The 21177-nt window shown below is 37.2% G+C and overlaps 1 protein-coding gene across 1 annotated transcript; it reads right to left on the bottom strand.

The window, feature by feature from the left end:
* Positions 1–4928: 4928 nt before the first annotated feature.
* Positions 4929–19265, bottom strand: LOC142337002 (putative UDP-glucuronosyltransferase ugt-47). The gene is made up of 4 exons (XM_075386013.1): positions 19053–19265; positions 15867–16113; positions 14888–15112; positions 4929–5541 (listed from the first exon to the last, which is right to left on the bottom strand). The coding sequence occupies exons 1-4, from the start codon at positions 19128–19130 to the stop codon at positions 4967–4969; spliced, it is 1125 nt and encodes a 374-aa protein (XP_075242128.1). The 5' UTR covers positions 19131–19265; the 3' UTR covers positions 4929–4966.
* Between the last annotated feature and the right edge of the window lie 1912 nt (positions 19266–21177).

Here is a 21177-nt window from a genome sequence, read left to right as displayed (position 1 = left end):
TCTACTACTACTACTACTACTACTACTACTACTACTACTACTACTACTACTACTACTACTACCACTACTGTTTGAACACTTAAATTCCATAAAGAAATAAAGGAATAATGACAATAAGTACAAACCAGCTAATAAAATGCAGATAAGTTTGAGCTTATTTGCATTTATTTAATCCAGGAAATGCTGTTCGACAAAACTGTTGAAGCGGGATTTAGACTCTCTTTTCGCTTTTTGTCGTAAGGTGATGTAGCTCATGTTGTTCCTTGAGCAGTCTTCTTCCAGTTGATCCAGCCACGTCTTGCGTTGACCCGCTGGAGCTCGTTTAGCATAACGATATTTTTCTGTCGGCTCCCAGGTGAAGGCTCGGAGCGCTAGACGATCGTCATTCATCCTCAGGACATGGCCAAACCATTTCAACCGTTTAATCATGATCATTGCAGAAAGTGTGGACATACGTGATCTAGCCAGTACTTCTTCATTTATCACCTCTCCAGATGTGAAAAACATAGTATCCTTCGCAGACAACTGGTGTGAAAGCTCTCAATTTTCCGTTGCGTTGATTTATTCATGGTCCACGTTTCAGAGCTATATAAGACCACTGATAACACGAGAGCTCTGTATAACTTGCATTTGAGGGGAATACTAAGTTGTTTGCTCTTTCAAAGCTTCTGAAAGCTCGCTAATCGCTGTCTCCCTTCCGCCAGCTTGACACTGATTTCCTTTAGGTCACCATGTTGCAAGCTCACGAAAGAACCGAGCTACCTGAAAGCTTCTACATTCTCGAACTCCACTCCATCTCGATCGTGGACATTGCAGGAGAAAATGCGAGATCTTCCAGGCTTTTCTTTGCCGCAGTATCGTGACTCGTGAATTCGTCGGCCTTTCACAGTGGCGAATTTCCTGGTGCACTTCTGACAAGTGAGGCTTTTCTCTAGCCCAACAAACTTTGACTCGCTGTCTTCGACCCTCTTCGAATTCTTAGACTCGCAGAATCTGGCTTCATGCACTTTGCAGCCTCTTGCAGTGTCGAAGCGACGTTTACAACCTGAACATACACAAATATCGTCATCAGAGACCGCAGATGATCTGTTATTCGCCGTAGACACTAGATCAGCACAGCAACCACTGACCTCTCGTCGCTGCTAACTGTCACAAGCTCAGCCTCCGCTGAACTTTTCAGTCTCAGTTTCTCACCAGCTAGTGTCTCGAACCAGCCCGCATTCTTCTTCTTGCCCACCAGCACCTCTCTGCCAATGAGTAGTCGGGATTGGTTTTCGGCCTCAATGAGAGTCCCAAAACGGCCTTTGCGGTTTCCTGTAAGAACTTCCACGTTTCTTTGAGCTATGGGTACACTGGCTCCGGATTTTTCGCATTTAACACCCATATTCTTTGTCTTCCCAACATTGATCATTAGGCCAACAGCCTCGGCTAATGATTCAATTCTATGTAGTTTTGCTTGAATTTCAGAATCAGAGACAACCAATAGGGCAAAATCATCGGCGAAGTCAAGATCGGCAAGTCAAGACACAGCAACCAATGTTGATTCCTCCTTGAGTTGAATTAGCCGACACATAGTTTATCACAAGGCCAAAAAGAATAGGCGACCACACATCACCCTGGCGAACACCAGTTTTTACGTCGAAAATATGGCCCTTCTCGTCCTCTGCCTTGACGCAGCACTTGAAGCTTTCGTAACTGTTGCGGATGACATTCAAAACTTTTTTTCGGAGCCCGTAATGTTTCATTATCTTGTATATCATCTCGCGGTCCACCAAATCAAATGCCGGGCGGAAATCAATCAAACAAAAACTGACATCCAATTGGAACGCCATGCACTTCTCTAGTATTTGCCTCAACGCAAACAATTTGTCAGTGCAGCCCCTGCTCTTTCGGAATCCGCATTGTCTTCTCTTAGCACTTGATCAAGTGCATCTTTGCATCTATTCAGGATGATTGATGCAAAAACTTTTCCAGGTACCGAGAGCAGTGAAATTTCGCGATAGTTCCCACACTCAGATCTTTTTCCTTTTTTTGTATAGCGGGACAACTTCTGCTAACTTCCAGTCTTGTGGAAGATCTTCTTCAGTCCAGCACTTGTTGACAATGTCCCACAGCCATTCAGCGATTCCATTATGCGACTTTAGCATTTCGGCAGAAAAATTGTCTGGTCCACTTGCTTTACCGTTTTTCAGTTTACGGACGGCACATTGATCTGCGTGGCTTCTATGCCTCTATTTTGATTCGCACTTCAGCAATGACCATTTCGTGATCGGTGAGAGTGATCTTTCCCCTCCTTGTCCTAACGTTGTGCAAACAACTCCTGTGCCTCGAACCGAATAAGATATGATCTAACATCTTCTTTCGCATCCGTTGGTCAGGTGGGTTAAATGTATACCGGTGCACTAACCGGTGTCGAAACCAGGTTCCACCAATCAACAAGTCATGAGAGACACAAAAAGACAACAATTTTTCTGAGTTACCATTCTCCTCGCCAATTCCAAAGGGGCCTCGGCAAGGCACGTTGACATCAGATTGTTGACCATGTTCCGCTTTGAAGTCTCCGACGACGCAGACTCTCTTCCTTTGTTTGAACCTGGATACCAAGCTGCTCAACTGATTCCAAAAATTGTTTTTCGTTAAGTCGTTAGCTTCATTTGTGGGCGCATAACACACAATCACAACAAGGTTAGCTCGTCTCTGAGCTGCAAACTTCACATAAGCCACTCGCTCACTAAACTCAACTTGCTCAATTATGCTACCGGCACGTGTTTTCGTCACTGCAATACCAACTCCTCCTTGTCTCGCTTTTGCGGTCGATAGCCAGGAGTCAGTGAGGAAGAGCTTGTGGTCGCCAAGATCTATTTCCTGCTCCTCCAGTCTTGTTTCCTGCACTCCCAGAACGTCAAAATTGTACTTCTTCAGGTCCATTTTCAGGCTTTCTGGTGAACCTGATTGAGCCAGTGTCCTGACATTGAGGGTTCCAATTCTGAGATTTCTATTCCACGGGAGATTCTTAGCACCCCTTACCCGGGACTCGGGGCCATTTTTGTTTGAATTCATTCCATTGGGTTTTCAGGCTAATGAGGACCCCTGCCTCGTTAGCTCGGTGGTACTATGCATCTGCCCTACGGGCAGCTGCTGCACCAATTACCCCAGGCTACACCGCGGGGAGGAGAGGTTGGATTTTGCCCCCTCTACCACTACTACTACAACTACTACTACTACTACTACTACTACTACTACTACTACTACTACTACTACTACTACTACTACTACTACTACTACTACTACTACTACTACTACTACTACTACTACTACTACTACTACTACTACTACTACTACTACTACTACTACTACTACTACTACTACTACTACTACTACTACTACTACTACTACTACTACTACTACTACTACTACTACTACTACTACTACTACTACTACTACTACTACTACTACTACTACTACTACTACTACTACTACTACTACTACTACTACTACTACTACTACTACTACTACTACTACTACTACTACTACTACTACTACTACTACTACTACTACTACTACTACTACTACTACTACTACTACTACTACTACTACTACTACTACTACTACTACTATTATTATTATTATTATTACTACCACGACTACATAACGGTGATTGGATGATGACTCTATTACATAAACCGAAGCTTCCTAACTTGAAACTGGCAATTCCCGTTAATCCGACACTTCTCACAACCAATACGGATTATTTGTACAATACCGAGAAAAACCGACAATTCATACATGCAAAACCGATGAAACCGACGGAAACCGACAAATACCGACGTTTCGTACGCCATTTTTGTCGGTATTTCTTAGCTCCAGTCTTTTCATAAATTGAACGGTCCAAAGTCTGGATCATAAACTTTTTCGGTCTTTCTGAGTCTTTTCATAAATGGAATGAGCCAAAGTCTGTATCATATCGCATTTTTGTCTGTACGAGTCTTTTCATAAGCTTTTTTGAACGAGCACGTGAACGCACCAAAAATTTGAACGAGGCAATGTCTTGGATCATAAGCATTATTGGTCTGCCTGGGTATTTTCATAGGCAAAAATTGTCTGGATGGGTATTTTCATAAGAACTTTTGAACGAGGACCTCAACCTGGGCTATCAATCTGTTTATCTTGGTCACAAAAAAATTAAAAGAAAGATGTTTGGAATAAAGAAAATGCATTAGCATGTCTATATTTATGTTTGTTTTCAGGTTTTGTTTACGCTCATCCACTTGGCTGGAACGGTTCTTACTGCTATCAATGAGATAAGTGGGCCTGATGACGCAAACTTTCAACAGAGCACAAATTTGTATCATACCTAGCAGTTTTTCTGACTCTGTTCCATTATGTTCAACAAAAAAAAATCTGCGCTTTCTTCAGAGAAAAAAAAATATTTTGGATCTTATTTACTGTTAGTATCTTGGATTTCTCAACGACAACTAAGCGCTTTTCAATCTCAGAATTTCATTCTGGTTTCATTTGTTGGCCAAATTTGGTCTTAGAACCCTAATGTAGTCAATTAAAATAGAACAATTTGTCGCAGATTGTTGACTCAACGATCGAAAGGGCAAAATTTTGTGTTTTTTATTATGCAAATTTAGCGATTTGAAATTTAAATTCGGCCACTGTGTCAATTTATCAATCTGTGTATCTTGGTCAGAACAAATATTCTGTTCTCGCCTTCAGTTTTCAAAACACAGCGTTCCAGAAAACATTCATCATGAATACTCTTTTCGTTACACGGCATTAATCAAAAGGAAAGCGTTGGCTCTATTCATCTCTTTTCAGTCAAACGAACCATTTTTTTGTCGTAAATTATAAAGCCTCATTTTGGGCACATTGTACCAGAATACAACGAAATTCATTTGATTCTTATTTGTAAATGTCTCAGTTTAACATATACGGGTTTTCACTGAACATGATGAATTTTTCAATCATTTTTAATGATTTTCTTATTGATTTTAAAACCGCTTTGATCTGTCCGATTTTGACAAAGTTGCCAGCAACACAGAGTTATCCCAACAATGGCAAAAACAAACAAAGTTGCCATGCTTGTACATACTGCAATGACTTCATAGAGGGCAATTCCAAACATGTCTTCCGGGGACATTGTTCTGTTGATAATAATTTTTCCCTCCGCCACTTGTTCAATAACTCGAACAGCTGTCTGGTAGCCTCCAAGCTTATATTGCTCATTTTTGATCATCTGCAGTCTTGCTAACATTTCTGAATAAATTGTCTCCACCAGCATTTCATCTAAAACCGTCTCTAGGTTCGCGTATGTGAAAGTTTTCAATAACTTCCCAACTTTTTCCCGCAGAAGTATATTGGAGATAATGGGTTGATCTCTAAAGCCTGGATATGTGATCATCGGTTTCGTTGCGTGTATCCCGTCCAGCATTGAATTGGCACCACAGTGAGTGACAAATATTTTAACTTTCGGATGCTGTAGAATTTTACCCTGGGGGAGATACTGCCCGATGAAGAGACTTTTGCTGATGAGGGCTGAAATAACAACCCTAGTCCAACTCCGACGCTTACTTTGCTAGATCTTGCAAGATTCTTGCAGATGGTGCTTAACCTGCAAAACCTGGCAACAGTCACCCAAATGACGTTTATCTTGCACGATCTTGCAAGGTTCTAGCAAATCATGTTTATCTTGTAAGATGCAAGTTCCGGACGCTTACCTTGCCAGGCACTTACAAGATCTTGAAATATGCACGTTAATTTTTGGGAGAGATAGATGTATTGTAGGAACTTTTAATTTCAAATCATTATTTTTAATAGGAGTTCAGCCCATTAACTGAAGCTGAGACAGAACGCTTCATATCAACTTTACCACTCATAACGTATTTGAAATCATCGTTCCAAAAAATTTTTTGTGATCGTTTTAATGACCAAAATTGTTTAAGTCAAATAAAAACTGGGTTGGCAAGTGCTGATTAAGGTAATAAGAAAGCCTCCAGTGCCTTTCTTTTCATGATACTTAATGAATATTATGACCTTTTCTTCATGAAATGAGACTTTTCTTTGACTCCATTCTCTTTGAATTACAATTAGGAACCGAAAACCACAGAAACTCATTGTTAATAATCATATGAGGTGAACCAAACCCAAAGTGCTTGATAAAAATTTAGTTAATCACACATGTTCGTTTGCGATAATATAACCTTTCCTACCTATTAATTATGTACTTGGAGAAAATCGGAGATGGTCAGTCGAAAATTCCATTGCAAGAAACTTACAAGTTACAGGTTACAAGTTACAACTTACAAGATTCTTGCATATCTGACGGTTGTCTTGCAAAATCATGCAAAGTTGGCGCGTATTATTACAAAACTCATACAAGATTCTTGCAAGAACTACTAGAGTAGCCGTCGAAGATAGACTAGGGAACTATAAAACCTTGAAGTATTTTATTGTTATGCTGCATCGTACAAAACTAGGGGAAATTGTCTAGCATGGTGGCGTTTTTATGATTCCAGTTAAATCTTTATTGGTTTTTTCAGTTAGAAGAAAAAATGTTTACAAGACCGACTTCTCAATATAAATTTTAAGTTGTTGTCACAATGCATGAGTATCTTGTTCGGGCAGCAAAAGAGTGTTAAAGGGCATACCGCGGTTCATGTTGGTGGTGTTTTCATAGCCATTCAATGCATTCAATTAACACCTTATCTGTTATACAGAATGAATATTATCGTCAGAACATCCAATCCGTATTTTAGTTCAATTTCATTTGATCATCCCATTTCAAGGGCAGATGCTTCCTTTTGGTTATTCATGTGCTTTTATTCACTTCTTCATGCTTACTTCAGTTAATTTTGATTTCTGTTCAGGTCCTAGACAAAAAACTGTCTATTTTTGCATGTTAACAAATTTCACGTACTTTTTAATGTGCGACTAACCTGTGATCTATTGTAACATCCTTTTAATCTTAGTTTTAACTTCTTCTTTCATTCCTCTCTTTTGCACTGCTGCAACTCAGTTCGTAATTTAACATTAGTCAATCGCTCTTCAAATTAGATAACTCAACTTAATCTGAACTATTCGTATTGCGAATACCAGATTCGTAACTGAGAATTCAAATAATGAAAAGTAAATAGGCAAAAGCGACGCAATTGCCTTTGTAAGTTCAACCAAGAAGCATTCGTTGTTCAATTAACATGTCCAAAAATAAACGAGCATAACATGGCGCAGTCAGCAGCTGACTCTTGAAAGGCTCATCTCCACATCGACGCCTTTCGGAGAAACCAACTATCACACCTCCACTTTCGTGGGACAAGTGGACACAATGGAAGTTAGCATTGTTAGCGAAAAAAGGGATCCAACTTGAAACTTTGATCAATCGACCACCCTCAGCATTAACGTATCCATCCGAACCAACATATGAAGAGCCAGGGACTCTGGGAACAAAAAGCCGTATCACTACCTTACCTGTACATCGGAACAGAGTGCCGTCGCATTTTTAAGAGAAAATACCCACAATTTCATATCGAGAAACAACCCTTCAAGGACCTTTGGCAAGCAATGGATGGTTCATTCACTAAAATTCGAAATATCACTTACGATCGTTTAAATTCATTTTCTTTTAAACAACAACAAGATGAATCGGTAGAGAGTTTTTTTGGCCGTCTAATTGAACTAGCAGAAGACTGTAGTCTGGGAGACGAGGAAACTACGCTAATTAGAGATGCAATCATAATTAATATGCAAGATCATGATACCCAAAGAGAATTATTGAAATAAATCGTCTCACCAACGAAAACTCTCGAAGTGGCAATACACATTGAAAAGGGGGCGCAAAACCAACAGAAAATAAATCAAAACATGAACACTACTGCGCAATTGGTTAATGCTAATAACGATTTTCAAAGACACAATCGCAACGCAAACAACCAACAATCTCGCAGAGATTTCACTCGTTACTCAACCGTCCCCCAGAAATATCAGTATGATAGCATTTGCTCTAAATGTGGAGAACTCTGGGGTCATAACCACCGTCAAATTTGTCCTGTAAATGCAAAGAAGGGTAATAGTTGTGGTATTACAGGACATTTTGCAAGGAAGTGTTGAGAGCCAAAAAATCACAGATTCAGGCACCTAAACCTCCTCAAACGAATGTGAATCAGATGGATGCAATTTTTAAAGAAGTGACGATGGAGAATCTGTCAACTACATTACCAGTCAGTAACAACTCTATGATCAAGTCTACGACTCCAATTACGAAAGTGATTCAGATGAATATGTAGCCGCCATTTCCTATGACTCAGCAAATCAACTTTAACCTCTCAATGCACAAATTAAATGTGGAAGTTTCCAGGCAAATGCAATGATTGCTTCAAGTAGTGTGGACACCCTCGTCACAAAGACGCTAGCAAATAGAATCCTTAAAACTTCGCCATCTTCAAAGTTGACCACTACGAAACTGGACAAAGATTTGAAAACATTTTCAAATGAACCGATTAAAGTACTTTGGAAACTCACAACCACAGTGACATACAATGATTGCGCATGCAAGGAGGCTCCCCTAACAGTTGTAGAAGATGGACATATATTAATCATCGGGAGAGATTTTTTTTAAATTCTTGGTCACGCAGTGGTTCAATAACAAGCAAAATTGGTAAATGTGTTAAACATATTGATAGTTCTACATATAAAACTAAAGAGACAATTGCGTCTCTATTTTCATACCTAGTGTCAAGAATTGAAGTCTCAAAGACTCATGTAGCAAAACCAAAGTTTCATCAAAAGTTTACAGCAAAGCATCAAAAAGTCGACGCGTTCCGATATATTTGCAACCTAGAAACACAGTTGAAGTAGATAGATTACAGAAAGAAGGACGTATTGAAAATTGAACTAGCTGCTCTGATGAACACGTCTTATCTCCGACAATAATCACAGTAAAGAAAAATCAATCCATAAAAATAGTGCTTGACTCTAAAGTTTTATATAAATCCATCCACAAAAAAAATATCAAATGCCTAACATTGAAATGTTATTGATTCAATGTCACGTCACGTTAAAACAACTCAAACTGGTCAACAAGCATATTTGTCAACAATAAATCTTAAATATGCCTATAGTCAGTTACAATTGCACAAAGACACTGCCAAAAACTGCAACTCTGACATCATTTGGGGAGAATTAAATGATACTTATAGATTTAAGACCGGATTCTACGGTCTCAAAGACATGCCAGCACAATTTCAAAAAGCAATTGATTATGCGCTTGTAGGTCTTCAAAACACTTATTGCTTTCTTGACGACATTATCATTGATAGCACAGGATCTGTATCTGATCATCTAAATTATGTCATTAAATGTCTCAAAAGATTATACGAAGATAAATTAAGAATTAATCTTCAGAAATGCCACTTCACAAAAACAGAAATTGAATGGCTTGGGTACAAATATAGACAAACCGACCTATCGAAAACAAAACCGCATCTATATTAGCAATACAACCACCTTAAACATTAAAACGCTTAAGATCTTTTCTCGGGTCAGTACACTATATTAGTAAATTCAAACCAAATCTAGCACAATTTTGTCACCCCCTTAGACTACTTCTTAAAAATCTAATAAATTTGTCTGGAATGAGGAACACACTAAACATTTCAAAATCATAGAAGATGAATGCGATGCTACTCGCTCTCGATTGGGAGCTGCACTTCAACAGAATAACCCAGACGGATGGAAACCCAGAGCATTCACGTCACGATTTCTAAATCCAACGAAGGAGCGCTACAGTGTTAACGAATTGGAGCTCTTAGGAGTCGTTTGGTCAATCGATTCTTGCAAATGCTATCTGTACGGAAAGGCTTTCACACTCAATAACAGTAACAGATCATCGGGCATCATTATCAATATGAAAAGAACATAGATCAAACAAATCTAATAATAGCCGCCTTTTTGATGGATCGACCAACTACTTCCCTATAACTTCGTAATTGAAAATCATATGCCTGGAGCAAAGATGAGCCTTGTAGAATATATATCTAGAAATCCTTTTGCCTAAGTTAAAAAAGTTTCTGCATATGACGAATTTTTGGTACTAGCAACAATGTCTAAAATACTCCTTTATACATTTAATTCGAATAAAACGCACACTGTACAGAAATTCAACAGAATATTAAAGTTACATTTACCCCCATATTCTGCAAATCGGCCAATTCCGCCGCAAATACCTACTACAATATAAAACAGTTCACGATTTTGCATCAAAGTAGTTGCATTACAAAAGTCACAATATAGAACATCATTACAACTTGCCTCGCAATTGACACCTAAATACAAAATTATTAATCCTCGTCTAAGTACGCCAATCGCACCTCAAGTGCCTTCTAAAAATTCAAAACCACAATTTGCATTAGATAAGTACCATTGCATAAACCACATTCCTTTAACTATTTTGCAAAAAATGCAATGCAAAAATCAGACAATAAAGAATATGAACAATCTGAAAAATTAGACCCAATGAAGCCCATGTTTGACACCAACTCAAGTAATCAACACAAGATAATCAAATTAGCGCAAAGGTACAAATTAGTGAATATAGAAACAACCAACCCAAAAATATCTCGCTTTTTACCCTAAACAAACTCAGAATTATTTCATCAAATAATCTTTCGACATATTCAATGTCCAAGATGCCAAGAACTAGAACACTAAAATCTACACCAAAGAAGGCCCGAGTCAACTTCTCAGTCAACTCCCCTTTTAATACGACACCTGCAACAAACACATCAACAAACACAGAGACGAATCCGTCTACCAGTGCCGTGGATATAGCAAAAGATCTGAGATTTACAGAAACCCTGTAATTGTTGGCAATTCTAACTGGAAAGGACGCTAATATGAACGAAGTGCGCGATTGTGTCATCAGAAACGACGATGATAGGCTAAAAGAGATTACATCTACTCATACTGGCAGGACCTAAGTGTCAAACCTGGCTGTCTGTGCATAACAAAAGAAGTGCAACTCCTAAAGTAATCAAAGACGCTATAATAGAAGACATTCACTCCACGCATTCTGGAAGCTTTGGAATGTTGTCCCTAGCACAGAAAAATTGGTGGCCATATATCCAACGATATATTGGCGAAAGCAAGCGAGTGCAAAGCCTGCACGGAAAATGGTAAGAATTTAAAACCAGTGATTCCGCACAGCAAATGGTCACCTTTACCAAAGTGTATTGAACCAAATGACGGAATCGATATAGATTTTGTGGACCTATTAGCAACGAAAAGGAAATACAACAATTTTTAATTACAAGCGTAGATCAATACTCAAAATACCCTACAGCAGAAATAGTAAAAAATGCTTCTGGCTCAAATGCTATTGAATTCCTTAGTAAGTATAATTAAAATCACGGAGTACCCAGAACAATTAGATTAGATCAGGCTGGATGCTTGACAGTCAAAACGTTTGAAACATTTTGTACTGAAAATAATATTACACCAAATATATGCACCTGCAAATGACCACGAGCAATAGGACTATTAGAACGTCTTATTCAAACTATTAAGCATCACTTATCATGTATAAAAGCACAGCTTATTAAAAAATCTTGAAAATTCAAAACTTGCAATTATACAACGATTAAGAATATATCTAAACAACAAACAATTGAAATTACACCATTTGAAACAAACTTCGGTAGACGAAGTAACACACCAATGTCAAATATCACCACAAAGTAAAACAATAATAATTTATTTTGTAATAAAATATATTATAAAACATTATTTAGATAAAGATATCATTCGGGGCAGATCCTATCTCTCAGACACGCAGTGGGCAGACACGGGCATGTGTTTGGACGTTGAAATCGAAAAAGTTATATGTGCAGCAAACGCCCGAGTCCATGAAGAGCAGAAAAAGATGAAAGACGGTGAATCGCGCCTCATGTGGTCAGAAGGTATCTCGAGACCGATACCACGGAGCAAACGAAGCGTGCAAGTGAAAATAGCACACAAGATACATGCAGCCCAGCGACAGAAAAAGAACTTGGATGGGCTATACGAAATCCTCGCACCAGGGAGCACGGTCGGAAAATTTATTCCCACAACAAGTGTCATAAAGGGACCAAACCGGCCAGAGATTCGCGTCCGGATTTCCAATATCGCAAAATTGGGAACCCGAAACAAAAGAGATGCTGAATTGGGGCAGTATATTGAAAGGCGACCTAAAAAAGTACAGGAGAAAACTCTCGAACAAAAAATCACAGGAAGGAATTACTTAGGAAATATTTGGGCAGCAAAAAGATAAAACGCAACAAAAGAAAAACGGATGAAGATAGTGTCAGTTTTTTCTGGACGCTCTTGTATATCCATTTCCAGTAATGTTGCCCAGGCCTTAAAAGTGCCAATCCCAAAACGCAACCCTAAACACGACGATGCTTTCGCAAATAGACCAGACTTGACACAGATACTACATTTTGGTCCACAAGTACCAATTGCGGCGCCACCTACCCAATCTGATACAGCAGGACCATCTGCGATACAATCGAACCCATCGTCTAAACAACTGACACCCATATTGCGCAAGGACAAACGTACCATTACAGTAAGCAATACATCAGATTCGGATACTTCGTCTGTCAGAAAGAGCAAACGTCAGCTCAAAAAGCAGAAGAAATTCTCAAATTCACCATCCATAGTAGAAAATATCCAAAGCACAGAGGGATAGTCGGCTGAGATACAAATCTCAGATACTATTTGCATCGGGGAGGTGTCTCCAGGAAATACAAACGAAAGGCGGTCTGTCGACCCAAACCCCCAATTTGCCTCGCGAGATGACGGTGTTAGAGGCGGAGAAACGTTCGGATTCGGATAAAACTTTTCAAACTCTTTAAACTTTATATCTTACTCTACTTTTTAATAATTCACTCTTTATGTAACTGTAGAAAAAGTATTAATTTTTTGATTTTATTTATTAAAATTTTTATTTTTCTCCAACAGGGGGGAATTGTCATACAGAATGGATATTATCGTCAGAATATCCATTGCCGTATTTTAGTTCAATTTCATTTGATCATCCCATTTCAAGGGCAGATGCTTCCATTTAGTTCTTCATATGCTTTTCTTCAGTTCTTCATATTTATTTCAGTTATTTTTGATGTCTGTTCAGGTCCTAGACTGGAAACTGTCTATTCATGCATGTAAACAAATTTCACGTACTTCCTTATATGTGATTAACCTGTGATCTAGTGAAACTTCCTTTTAATCCTAATTTTGTCTGCTTGTTTCATTCCTCCCAATTGCACTGCTGCAACTCAGTTCGTAATCTAACGTTAGTCAATCACTCTTCAAATTAGATAACTCAACTTAAGCTGAGACAATCGCATCGCGAATACCAGTTTCGTAACTGAGAATTCAAATAAAAGAAAGTAAATAGACAAACGCGACTCGATTGCTTCGTAAAATCAACCAAGAAGCATTCGCTGTTCAATTGACTTGTCAGAAATTAATTGAGCATAACATTATCCAAAAAATTGCCAACTCCTCCACAACAGAGTATTTTGGTAATTGATGTTCAGCTAGAAGATAAATGAAGCTATGAAAAAGAAAGAAACTAATTTGTTTTAGAAAGTGAAGAAAAATGATTTGGGAAAAAACCTATACAGATGATAGTAACAGATAAGCAAATAGTCGCAAATTTTCAAAGAATCACAACTGACAAATATAGTTAAGGAGATCCTACAAAATTAAAGAAAAGGTTTAAAAAAGTCCAAAAAAGAGAACTTGTACTTCTTTTTACTTATTTGTTTTGCCCATTGAGCAGAGACAATCTATGCTTAGCAGGCGTAACTTAAGTTGTGCCGTAATAAGTACAGAATAATGATTTAATGTTGTTTCGAAATATTTTCGAAAGCTCACTCAACTGCATCTCCGGATAATTCTGCGCAAATTGACGCATAATGTGTCTTTAACGACCAATTGTAGCAGAGCTGGACTGACATATGCCTACAAAATTCAGACAAGTAAACCATTTGGTCTCTTCTTGACTAGTGGGGCAACGCTATCTAATGTACTTGAAAAATTGATATAGCTTCAACCCATAATTCAAAATTGCGACAAACGCTAATACGAAAACTGACCTTAAATCAAAGCAGCAGTTCTGCAACTAAGTTTCTTTTGTATCAAGTCTTTATATTTTCCATTTTTTGTAGTTTTCCATACTGTTTGCGCGTAAATTTAAATGTTTTCGTTTCTGGTAGAGCAGGTATCGTTGTTGTGACGATAATTGTTTGTCTCGATAGATGTTTGTCTCTTACGACGTTTGTCTCTAAGGTTTTGTACTGTTTGGTTTTTAAAGCAAGTGTAAACTAGTGGGAAATTACTGGCATGCTAATTGTGCAATTAGAGTTCTTTAGTACTTTTAGATTAAGTTCCGAGTGCATAAATGCACCAAATAAAGAAACGTAAGCTAGGAAAACGTAAGCTTGGATAAAATTACTAAAAATACTTTCAATAGCTACCACTATGGCAGCATGTTACTAAAACTTTCAATTTGCTTTTAACATGTCCCAACGCGCATTCACTTCAGTACAATCTTGAATCACCCAAAAAGCACCAATTCAAAAATTTCATATAAAAGGTTTTCAGATCTCTGGAATAGTAGTGGGACACTAGTGAATGTTGCACTATAGTGGGATTTCAATGATTCACTAGTGGAATTCCTTGTAGAGTGAATTATAGTGGACCACTAGTGGATACTAGTGGAACCCCAACCCGGGTTAAAAAATTAGCCATATTTATCGTCTGAACTTGTTGAATTCAGTATTGAGTTTTATTTAAGCTTATTTTCATCCCAGAAGCTCGTTTCTCTCAGAAAAACTTTAAATCTCACGTGGCTTTGTTATGTCGAGATCTTTCAACACTGACATTTTCACAGCCCATATGAAGTAAAACCTGTCCTGGCTTGTCAGATGTTGATACATCATTCTTGAGTCCTCCTTGCTCGTAACTGTCAGAGTGCCTAGACTAATGAACACAACTGGCCGGTCCGCTCTTTCCAGCCAATAAGAGAGCTCCGCTGACAGGGAAGGGTACATGACGTCATCGGGGACAAATCCTAAATTGTTCAAGTTTGAAGAATCTTTTGATCATTTAGAGAACTCATTGGGTCTTTCTCAGTATAGATCTCCTCGCCCTCCCCCGCCTTAGTTAGCGTATATCAGCCCCCCCCCCTCCCACAATTACCGTAAAAACACCATAATGGAGGACTATTTTTTCGTTGGTAGAACATAATAGGAAAGACCCGGCATTCTAATATTTTCTTTTTGTCAATATCGTTACATTTGGACTGTGGACAATGTTACAGACCACGGAATCCAATAAAGCCTTCACATTAGTATTTCTTGACGCAGGCAAGGCTTTATATAGCAATTGAACTTTCAATTGTCAGAGAAGCTGTCGGCTGAGGTCAAATCAAATAATCATCAATATAGAAGTAGAGAAGTATATGTTATGTGACTCTGCTTGAAGTTTAATGATTGTTTCTAGCGTTCTTCGAGAGCCGCGCATCGATGTGAGATACTCTCCGAAAAATTCGAAGTGACTTGAAGCCTTGCGCTTAGAACACGCAACTTTCATGCTCGAAAATGTCGTAAAGACCGCAGTAACAGAAGTTTCCGTAAACAGCCAGAAGTTGACTTCCAAGTACTTTCGGAAAATTAGAACTTAAAAGACTTGTCAAGTTATCTCTACAACGATTCTGTGGAAATCTCGAATAAAACAGTCTATTGAATCCAATTTAATAGGCTGCAAATTTAATTCAAAAAATTTTTGCAGATTTTGAGATAATTTTAATATTAATAAAATCTAACCAATTGAATGCACATTTTGGTAATGTTGTCCTCTCTTCATAGACATAGGAGGAGCACCATGACTCAAGAGTAGAGAGTGTCTGTGTATGTAACTGAAGGGGAATCTTCCATAATCAAAACACACATCTTCCCATCCCTCATCATTGTGGATCTGTTGAAGACTCTTGTACAGAGGATACGAAAAAATTACTTCCATGAAGCCATCCAATAGAGCACTGCCAATTGCTGAGAGTAAGCTTGGTTGCCCCTGTAAAACGGTTCACTTTCTGCTAGACTTCAATTTCTGTTAGTTTTGATGTGATAATTGGCACAAAATAAATTATTTACTTCGATTGGAGTTGCTGGAAGAGGCCGGTGATTTTCTGTGCAAAATTTATAGCAAGACAAAAATTGCCAATATAATGAAACAAGGAGGCTCGGTAATGTGCGATCGTACATCAGGTTCCGACCCCACTCATCCACAATTTTGGCATAATTGCATACCAAATGAGGAACAGATAGAAAAACACAAAAATTCAAGTATTTTTCAAAAAAATTGGTGTATGAACAAAAAGATAGCCTCCAAAGCAAATAACTTAGTATAGTAAAAAAGAATACATTAGATTGATGAGATATGCCAATATTAAGAAAGCGAGTCGAGACGAACTGCAAAATCAAACAACAACAACAAACATTAATTAAATCAAAAACTTCATGTCCGTTGTAAAAACAAAACTATTAACAAAGGCAAAATAGCGTCAGAAAAAGCTGAAACTGAAGAAAATAATTTGTAGTTCACCAGAAAAGATATAGGACCAAGCCAAAAAAAGCTTGATAACAAATAGACAATGAAGAACAAAAACAGTAAGTTTGAAAAGTTCACTTATTTTTTTTTAAAAACAATAAATTTCAAAGTTATGAAAACCATTAAAAATCAACTGAAATATCCCATAGGTGTCCAATTACCAATGTTATAAAAGAAGGAAGTAAAGAACTGTTGGTATTTAATATTTTATGCGGCTAGAAAATGAACAAGTAAACAACAAATAAACAAACAAATCAATTAAAAGTTGCCAGAAAATGATTTCGAAGCCGTAAAGCCATACTTTGGCACCAACAATATGTTTGCATGCACTTTTTTTGAGCACTGATAAAGTATTATGTGACCTCTCCTTTATAAAATTAGGTCACAAGCAGACAAAGAAAAAAGGCAAAAGTAAGTAATACTTTTTTTTCGAAAAAAAATTTCCAAAGTCATGAAAGCCTTTGATTAGAAAAGAAAATTTATAAATAGTTTCATTTACTCTTCCAAAGGAAGCCCATGAAACCTGCAATTATCCAGAATATAAATTCAGTCAACAGACAGAACGTCAAATGTGACAAAGTCAAAATTTACTTTTATTTTTTTTGTGAAAAACCAGTGTCGAAGCCAGTAAAGTCATAACGCATCCTTTAAAAACAATAGATTTTGTGACAACAACCCCCTTTTTACACATTCCCTTGACACCATTAATGTCATATCTGGCCTGTAATTAACGAGACTAGGTAACAAGCAGACAATAAAAGGAACAAAAACTGCGAAGTTAAAAAGTCATTTTTTATTTTTGGAAAACAATTGTTTTCAAAGTCATGAAAGCCATCAGCTATCCACTTATATCAGAATATCAGCTCATGTATCCTTCCATGGAAATCCAATGAAACCAGGTCATTGAATAGGAGGTTTTATACGACTAAAAAGACGAGGTAAAAACGACATTTTAAGACAAAATTTAAAAAAATCATTTAAATTCTTCGACAAAGTAGTGTCGAAGCCGTTAAAACCATAATTTAAATCTTATAGGATTTTAATATTATCAATTGTGCCTTAATTTCAACGCCAAAAATTAGCTATGTAAAATGTCAATATCGTGATAATGTGACAAAACTAGGAAACGTGACAACTGGTCAAATGCCTGAGAATAAAAAAAAATGTGAAATATGAACTCTTTGTTATATGAAATCTATAAGTATCAAAGCCAGAAAACCCTAACTTAAGTCTTAAAGCCACGAAAACAGTTTATATTTTAAATCATTAGAAATAAAAACCGTTCTTTCTTTGCTGACACTAAGCTACAAATTGACAAAATTAAGAGAAAACTAGTCAAAGTTCAATAAGCCAATATTTATTTTAAAATCAAATACTTTTGAAAATCAAAACGACCACAATCTTCCAAGTAAAAAACTAGATGCATTTTTTGGAGCCTCTTAGCAAGCCATTTGGACCTATCACTACAGAGCTTTGATTTGAAATGTTTTGTTTTTTAATTATTATAAAGATCGACTAATTTAATTTAAAAAAACGACTGATTACAATTCGAAGTGTTATTGGGTTGTTAGAGTCCAAGATTGGTCTAAAACTAGCCTCGCTAATGCTGTTCGACCGTTAGGAACACTTATTTTGTTCGAAGGTTTTTGATATAGATACTTTGTTAATTAAAAAATATGGAAAATGCTGCTCCTCTGATAATTAACGAGTAAAGTTAGCAAAAAACCGCATGTTTTCAATTACAGAGCACTATCAATGGAAGATGGAAGTTGTATAAGAAATAGCCCTTTTTTGCGTCTACAAAAGTTGTTTTAGTGGTGCTGGGTGTTACTTTCTGCAAATTTAATCAAAATGGATTAAAGAAACTTATTTCGTGCTGTTTTTGATGGAAAAGTCTGAATTTTGAAATATTTAGTCAGTATTTTTGACAAAAAAATTTTAAAAAATAGTCGACAATACTTTTTGTCTTTAAAAATGAAATCAACAACACTTTCCTTAAAAAATTTTAACACTTTTTAGCAAAATGGACGAAACTTTAGTCAGAAATTCCGGAAAACCTGAATAAAATCCACGGAATTCACCCTATTTTCTCAAAAGTTTAAACCTCTATAACTCCCTGTAAAAAACGAAAATCAGAAGAATCTTTTTGATTCCATATTCTACGCTGGACGAGTTTTCTAATGATACCAGTCTCAACTCTTTACGATGAATATATCGATCGGCCAAAATTGACTGAGCAAAAAAAAACCCATTTGAGTATATAGTTCCTCCCCCATCTAGCGGGGTCGAAACAAAAATTGGGCTTGAAAACTGGCTGGAAAAGTGTGCGTGTGTGTGTGTGGGGGGGGGGTTTGAGTAATTAGACCTATAGTACTCGTTACAGAAATAATTGTTGGACTTACATCCCATTGTTCCCGAATGAGGCTGCTCCTTTCCAAGAAACAGGGTTGATCTCTTGCAGTTGGGAATAGCGGTCCCATGATTTGAGAGACTGTTGGTATGTTGTGCTTTCTGCCAGCCAAAACAACTCCAGCTAGTAGTTCGTCACCATACAAGACGTCAAATTTCTAGTCAAGGAAATCCGTTTCATATTTTTGTTTAATCATCGGAAGTTTGAAAACATGACGTTGACGCCTTTGATGCAGAAAACAAATAATTTCGGTCAATAAACTGTATCCTATGGAGCAAAAAAACCTTTTTTTTCAAATAGTTGATTGGAATTCAGCAATAATGAGTCCAGCACCAAACTTGTCAACATCTCCATAGAATTAACGTTGTACCAAAATGTTTCGTCGCTCATATCAGTTTTGTTAAGAAAAACATTTACAAAATTGAGAGAGCATTACTGAAAATGTTGATGCAACTACTATGCATGATGTCGTGGAGAAAATTTTGCGAACCTATCTGCGGAAAAGGTTTAAAACAGTGTAACTTCAAGGAAAACAATCCTCGTTTATCGAAGCAGTAATTTTCTGCTAAGTGCTTGACATTTAATATCTCTAACTTATTTTTTCGCACTGGTACCCTCCTTTTTTGGACAAGTAAACACAAGGTTGAAATTTTATGCTTCAAAGGACCTCAGTAGCAAAAAAAAACATTTAAAATCATGCCAAATCTAAATCCCGCGGAAACAAAAAAAAAGAAAGTGTGTGTTAAAAGTTCGATAAATTAACGCTGCTTCCAAAAATTGCATAAATTTTTTGGCTCTAAAGTGTCTACTGGCCTCTGCAAAACCTAAAATTTCATTACTATACTAATTCACGTCAGAAAAAAAATACATTCTACACCAAAACACATTTGGTTTAAGTAAAATAAAAATTATCAATTAATTTTTTAAATCATTATGTAGCTATGTATATAGCTATACCTGTATTGACTTTTAGGTTGCGCTTCTCTAGCTTTTATTGCCCTGACGAATAAAAAATTCAGAATTGCGGACTAAGGAGCATGATCAAAGAACTTAACGAGCTATAGGAGGAGCCTAAATCTTCAGAAAACTGGTCATAGATTTCATATACTATGATGACCTTATTACAATATAAAACCTTTTAGATAGTATTTTGTGTACGTGCTCCCATTGAATTACTCTCATCTTTACTTTAATTTAACCCTCATTACGGTTTGTACTATTACGTAACTGCTTAACATACATCAGATTTGTTACGTAACGACTTGCCTGTTAAGTTTGTGCATTAAGCCTAAGATCTTAAAAGCTATTTTGTCTGTTCAATCTGTTGTGCATCGTTAAATGAACGGGACGGTGATTCAAGAGGTCATTTTGTTCGTTTATCATATCAGTTCTTTTCTGATATTAGATTGTTTAGCGATGCTCCCGTTCATGGTACAAGTGTAATCGTTCACAATAGACCTCGATGTTTTCAATTTATTTCTTAATTAGACTACTATAGCAATTACAGGTAACAAGTGCTACAAAATTTATGAAACTATGTTGCGCCTAGGTGCAAGTAACTTGCATCGTAAGACTTAACTACCGTGATTCATTGAAGTTAAAAATGAAAATTTTGAAAACAAACTCCCCCGGACTGAACTGCAAGTCAAGATCAGTACTGGGCACGTCAAATTGCAAGTCTACAAGCATATATCAGTACTGTGCACGTCTAAAAACAAGTCTGCAAGTCTGACAAGTCTTTACCAAGACTTGGATTACACTTGCAAGTTGATTCCCAAGTCAAAACCAATTTTTCAAAAAATTTCGAGTGAAATTTTCGAATTCAAAAAAATTTCGCAACGTGCCACGATTTTTGCATTATATTTTAGGCACTTTCTCGGGACCCCTGAAAACGGATGCAGACTGATGCCAACTCATTCCAACTGATGCCAGGGGACTCGGGAAGGTCAAATTGGGCCGTTTTTAGGTGTTTCTGGGCCATTTTCAGCCATTTTTCAGCCGTTTCAGCCATTTTTCAGCCGTTTCAGCCCCTAAAATAACCGAAATCACCAAATTTATGTACTTTTCAGATAAACCAAAGGTCGAACCGAGGCCAAATTGTTAAAAATAGTGCTACC

Source organism: Convolutriloba macropyga, chromosome 3 (genome assembly GCF_964194025.1).
Source record: "Convolutriloba macropyga chromosome 3, txConMacr16.3, whole genome shotgun sequence".
Taxonomy (NCBI): domain Eukaryota; kingdom Metazoa; phylum Xenacoelomorpha; order Acoela; family Convolutidae; genus Convolutriloba; species Convolutriloba macropyga.
The sequence above is the reverse complement of the archived record's forward strand: the minus strand, read 5'-3'. Positions and strand labels throughout refer to the sequence as shown.

Excerpts from the sequence above, each read along its gene's own strand:
- LOC142337002 (XM_075386013.1), bottom strand. The coding sequence starts at position 19,130 with ATGGGACCGCTATTCCCAACTGCAAGAGATCAACCCTGTTTCTTGGAA. Across the intron at positions 15,113-15,866 it reads CCAAAATGTGCATTCAATTG|GATTTGTCCCCGATGACGTC; the intron begins GTTAGATTTTAT and ends TGAACAATTTAG. Across the intron at positions 5,542-14,887 it reads TCTCGACATAACAAAGCCAC|CCCTCATCAGCAAAAGTCTC; the intron begins GTGAGATTTAAA and ends TTGTTATTTCAG.